Here is a 6,000-nt window from a genome sequence, read left to right on the forward strand (position 1 = left end):
AAGTTAATGATGCGGTGTGGGGTGAGTGCTGTGAGCTGTAGGGAGAGCTTCATGCCTGGTGTTCTAGGGTGGCACTCTGCTTTCACACAGAACACGCTGTCTGTGCTCACCAGACTGTGAGCGGCTAGGGCCGCAAGCCCTCCCATTCATCTCTGCGTCACTGTGCCCCGCACAATCCCTGACCATGGACAGATGTTTGCTGAATGAGCCATCAGTTCGTTTTGTTTTGATTTATACAAGTAATCCACATTCATGGAAACTTTAGAAAAGTAGCAAAGAAAAAAGTTAAATCTCTCAACCAAAAGTAGCCAGTAACCACTGTTAACATTTTATATCTTTCCAGACTCTTTTCTAGGCATCTCTATATATACACATTCTCTTTATTTTTAAAAAATTGAATTATATATTCATACGATACATACTGTTCTGTAGCCTACTTTTATTCAGAGAGTTTTTGTGACTAACTTTCCACGTCAAGGATTATGGAATTCCGTCATGATTTTAATCAGCCCCATGGTAATCCATAGTGTAGAGATGTCATAATTTATTACTGTCTCCAACTGTTAGATAATTAGATGAACAATTAATTTGTAATATTCAGCTAGTACCATACTTTAGGTATGGGTTGGGGTAAGTAGATATTTGTAGTATTTTAGCTGGGAATGAGTTAACCACATAAAACAGTTTTTTCTCTGAGAAAATTAAAACTTTATTTTTTCCTAAGAAATGTTATTAAAAAATAAGTTGTTCCCTCAGTCTCCTTAACTATAATTGAGAATAATCTGCCACCTTAGCTGTGAAAGTTCTGGAAGGCCACTTGTAAGAAGAGCTCATGTAGTAAGAAGACATTTAGTTATTCTTTACTATTGAGATGCATTTGTTTCCACAGGTGTCCAGTGCAAATTCCTGTGAAATATGCCTAGAAGTATTCAAATCCAAAAATGTACGTGTGCTGAAATGTGGGCACAAGTTTCACAAAGGGGTAAGAATTCTCCTTAGCCATCCTCATGTCATGCCTTTTGACTATGGAGTATTTTGAAAATAAAAAGGGACTTTGTTTTCTAGGCTTCAGTACTTGCATTTTCAGAGCACCTTCTAAAGCTCCTCATGTCTGTGATGATTGTCTCCCCCCCCCAGACAGCGATGCTGCAGGAAGGGGCACGGATTCCTGGGCCCCGCAGCGTACGCTGTGCACACTGTCCTCTCCTCTGTGTCATGAGTGGGAAAGAGCAGTTGGCTCCATCAGTTGCTGAAAGTCAAAGCAACACTAGTTCCTTAGAAGTCAGTTTTCTATACGCATCAGTTTCTTATATGCCTGGTCAAACAGGCACACAGTGCAGCAGTTTGTCAGTTCAGTGCAGTATGTGAAGTCAGTTTAACGTTTTAGAGGAGAGAAACTAAGCCTAACGGGGTCCACTGTGCCTGATCCTGGGACGTTGTGGCCTGTGCCCTTCCAAGATCTGTGGTAACTGTTGTGGTGTTTTGGGTGCTGTGAGCATTTGTCCTGCACCCCTGCTGCTGGGTTAGAGCAGATCAGGTCTCTGCCCTGTCGGTGTAGGAATCCCTGAGAAAAGGGATACACACAGTATGCTCACTAGAAAGAGTCCAGACAGCTTGCTGTCTCCCGCGCGGCCTGCCTTCTTCCTCCTTCCCGGGAAGGGGTACCCTGCCTGGGCTCTCGAACTTACACACACACTCGGCTCTGTAGCAGCAGCCGGCCAGCCGGGAGCACGCTGGGTAGACAGGCTCCGGTGAGGCTGTGTGGCGTGCAGGCTGGTGGGATGGGCAAGGAACAAGACCAGACAGACAGGCTGAGTCCAAGGGCCAGCCTCTAGAAGTCAGGGCGGCTGAAGCACGAGACTGGAGCAGGGTGTGGGGGGATGGGAGGGCAAGGCCATGCCCCAAGGTCAGGCCCTGAGTGTTCAGGTCACATCCTGAGCTGGGTTTCTCTGTTCCTGGAGCTTGGTCCAGACTCCTACCCTGAGCAGGCTCTGGTGTCCCTGGGTGTTGGGTGGCTCCAGGCCCTACCAGATGTCACAGTGAAGTTAGCAGTGTCTGCTGAGGCGAGTGGTCCGGGAGGGCTGAGGTTCCATGTGCTCCTAGAGGCACTGGCTAATTGTCTTTTCTCATTTCAGTGCTTCAAGCAGTGGCTTAAGGAGCAGAGCACTTGCCCAGCCTGCCTGGCTCGTGATCTCCTGTCAGAAGAGTAGCCTGCCCTTCCGGAAGAGGCCCACCCACTATTCTAGGTAGTTACAATTCACTGAAGAGTATATACTGTTTGTTGAGTTGGAAGAATAACGATATACTACCTTTGATATGAAAAGCAACATGTGAAGATTCTTTGCACCGTGTGTCACAGTGCTAATAAATGGAAATCTTTAATACAGTTGACAGTAAGTAATTTCCCAACTCTGACTAGCCACTTAATAATCGCCAAATGGTGGCTGATAAAGTTATGTGTAACCACGTCCTTATATTGCTGGGGCTGCTGCAGAGGTGCTCTCTGCGATGGAAGGGAAATATGGTGAGTGCCTCAAAGCAGGACTTAAATTATAAGTATCCTTGACCTTTTAAGGTGCCCCACGTTAAAGTTTTTCGAGATCAGTATTCCTAAACAGATGCCTACATTTTTCCTTAAAGATTCTGCATTTTAAAAAATGGGCTTAAGCAAACCACATTTGAATAGGTTAATGTTAAAATATTGGCTGATTCAGACCAAAAGATTCAGATCTCCCCTTCATGTGATTTTGATTTTTCATTTCATTATTTTATTTCTCCCCAGTAGATTTATAAGTGCTTGTTTTTCATCTTTTAAAGACATAATGATTTTTGAAAATCACACAAAAAACTTATTAACATCAGCCAAGACTTTTTTTAACCCCTAAAATTGAGGCTCCGTATTCATTATCCCAGCCCCACATTGGGAACTTACTCTGAATACTTCGCTGTTCTCATTAGTGATGTTGTCCCTCTTTATGAGTTAGACAACAAGTGTTTGGGTGTCTCTGTCTAGCACACAGTGGGCACTTTCCTTATCCTACCACCAAAAAGAGACACTTGTGTAATTAGACAGTCCTGAGGTGTCCCTGTTACAATTGTTCGGTGTTTGACATTTGTGTAGAGTAATGCATGCACTCTTGTACTGTGGCCTGAGAACAAAGCTGCAACTGCATTAGAAACTGTTAAAAAATTAGTTCTCTTTAGTGACTTCATAGGCAGTAGTAGTAAATACAGAAACATGAATTGTGGACACATTCCATTTCTCTCAAACAGGAAGGGTCAAAAAATGTTTTTCCGTGTGTTCTTTGTTACCCCCTAGAAGCTCACAGCCCCAAGTTCATGAGCTGATTTGGTCGCTTCCCTCTGCCTTGGTTCCCTGTGAGTTTTGATGTCTTAGTGACTTAGTGCATAGAAGCTTCCTCCATATTTTGAAGCAGGTCCCTAAAACATTGTCTGCATGTTCAAAATAACTGAGGACTTGTAGATATGAAGATACACAGGGCCCAGTTTGTAGCAGCAGGTACAAAGGGAAAGAAGAGCAGCTGGAGAGAGAGAGAACGTGTTTTGTACATAACTTCAAACAAATACTTGTGAACATGCCTTACACACATCCTGTAAGTGTCGAAATAAAAAGCATTCTAAAATAGCATCAGTTTACTGTCGTGTTATCTGTTCTTTGTCAAATAATTTAAAGTATTCTACTTGAAAATTCAAGACATACATTACGCTGACATTTTAAAAGGGGACTTCATTTGGAAAGAAGAGCCGTGGTACGTCTGAGGAGTCTAACCAAGAGGTCTCGGGACGTTTTAGAGCCCGGATCGAACGCATCCTCTGTGCCTAAACAGAGGTTGCTAAACTCGAGTTCACAAGACTGGCTGTTGAAATTTGTGAATGCAAAGATTATACAGAGATGGTAGAGTTTACTGTTTAGGCTAGAACAAGAGGTTTTTCACGTGAATACACGTGAAAATGTTAAAGTTAATCAAATTGCATTTCTCAGTATTGACTCTTTTGAGGTACTTGTGGATGGTTAGGAGACATTTGGTCCACACCAAAATGTCCTTGATATTTGGTCCTGTCCGAAACCATTTGGCGTGGACCAAATATGCTTATGGATGTTTTAGATGGGGCCAGATTTCAAGGACCTTTTGGTCCTTGTGGATTCATGAGAAGGGCTTCCCTTTTAGAGGACCTTCTGGTGTGCTGAGCACTAAGAGATGACTGAAAAAAGCCAATATTATCAGTCTGTGTCTTTACTCCGATAGCGTTTCATTGAAAGTAGTGTATAACTTAAAACAGTGACTGTTCCTAAGAGTTTGGATTATTTTCCCTGCTGAAAAGTTTAATCTATGCTATAAATAATGCATAATCCAATATAAAATTGAAGTGGTACCCAGCATTGCAAAATGTTACTACACTTTTAAGGTAATTTCAAAGACTGTAGAGTGGAAACAGGTGGGAAAAGTGATCACGCCACAAAACTGAAGCAACAAAATTATTTTAGGTAGTTTTTCAATCAGATGTCGCTCTCTGGAGAAATGGATTAAAGGAAACAGGTAAAAGAGACAATAGCAAGGTGGAAATTTCTTTCATCAACATATGAGGTACTTGCTGATGAGGCTGATAAAAAGGGAAGACAGTGACGTAGATGGGAAGGCTTGTCTGAATGAGGACCAAAACCATCTCCAGTATGACCCTTCGTGAAGAAATAGGAAATACATTTCAGGTGTTTTAACTTTCATCAAACTTGATTAATAAACGTTAATCATCAAACTTTATTAAAAAAATAACTGTAAGAAGAATGGATCATCGGTTGTATCTAATCCCTTTTTCTCCTCTTCACCCTGACATGATCTACTTAGAGGACACGTCCACCTTCAAGTAGCCATATACCTTCAGTGCTTTGCTGAGAAGGGTGGGCAACCCTGGACAGCAATGAAAACAAACGTGTACTGAGCATCTCCTGTGCGCTAGGCCCTGGGCTCGACATCCTGATAGGGCAGTGAAGGAGAGACAAGGACTGTGAAATTTGTCTTGCAGTTACAGACAGTAAACAAATTTAGAATGTAATTTCAGGTGCTGAGAAGGGCTTTAAAGAAGTATCAAGGAAGGTGTATAGATTAATAATAAAATTCCTGTAAAGTGCTTAGCTTAGTGCCTAGCACATAAACCTGTGATAAAGGGGAGCCAGTGATTGTTACTAAGGTCAGGGCCTGGAAATTGCACAGGGAGAGAGCTTGGTGGTCCCGTGTAAGAAAAGCTTTGTTCGATTAGGAGATTTCCTCAGTGTAGCCTAGACTGTGGAACGTAGTCAAGTAGAGAAAAGAGCAAGGAGATCAAATCACCTCAAAGTCGTTTTGAAAAAAAAATAACAGCTTTGTTCCTGAAATCTCCCTGAGTTGACTTTGGTGACATCATGATTCTGTAGCAAAGGATTTCACCTGTGGCTTTCCCAAATCACCTGGATGAGCAGTTTTGAGGTAGCTTTTCCGTTCAGTTTGGTTTTAGGACCAGAGTTCCATGCCTGGCTCGGCTGGGGGTTTGTACTGGAGCATGGGAGAGGCCTGGGCAGGCTCACCCCAGCGGAGGAGGCATGTGGTCCCAGCTCCCCGGTTTGGGGGGAGAACTGTTATTACCATCACCTCCAGTTTATATCGTCCTATTTACCCTTTAAAGGTGAAAGAAAAAAAGATAAGATATTCAGCCAAAATCCAGAAATTAAACAGCATTAGTAAACAACAAAATCCTAATGAGACAACCATCAATAATCAGAAAAAAGTTTTTAGCCGCATTAAGAACACTAATTTTGGGCATACATATGGGAAGAAATGAAGCTTGACCTCAAACCATATATAAACATCAATTCCAAATGGATGGATTCCAGTGGATTCCAGTGGTCCTAAATAAGAAAAGTAAAATAATAAGGCTTCTGCAGAAAACACAGTCTTCTTGGCCTTGGCAAAGATTTATTAGGACATGAAAAGCACTAGCCATGAA

The 6,000-nt window shown here is 42.4% G+C and overlaps 1 protein-coding gene across 12 annotated transcripts in view; it reads left to right on the forward strand.

Moving 5' to 3' along the window:
• TTC3 (tetratricopeptide repeat domain 3) overlaps window positions 1-3,647 on the forward strand; it is a 142,835-nt gene extending 139,188 nt beyond the window's left edge. For all 12 annotated transcript variants that reach the window (XM_036851189.1, XM_036851195.1, XM_036851192.1 and 9 more), the window contains 2 exons: window positions 890-982; window positions 2,136-3,647. In XM_036851189.1, coding sequence (XP_036707084.1) covers window positions 890-982; window positions 2,136-2,210 — 168 coding nt within the window. In that variant the 3' untranslated portion in view covers window positions 2,211-3,647. The remainder of the gene's footprint in view (window positions 1-889; window positions 983-2,135) is intronic.
• The last annotated feature ends 2,353 nt before the right edge of the window (window positions 3,648-6,000 follow it).

Source organism: Balaenoptera musculus, chromosome 4 (assembly GCF_009873245.2).
Source record: "Balaenoptera musculus isolate JJ_BM4_2016_0621 chromosome 4, mBalMus1.pri.v3, whole genome shotgun sequence".
Classification (NCBI taxonomy): Eukaryota; Metazoa; Chordata; class Mammalia; order Artiodactyla; family Balaenopteridae; genus Balaenoptera; species Balaenoptera musculus.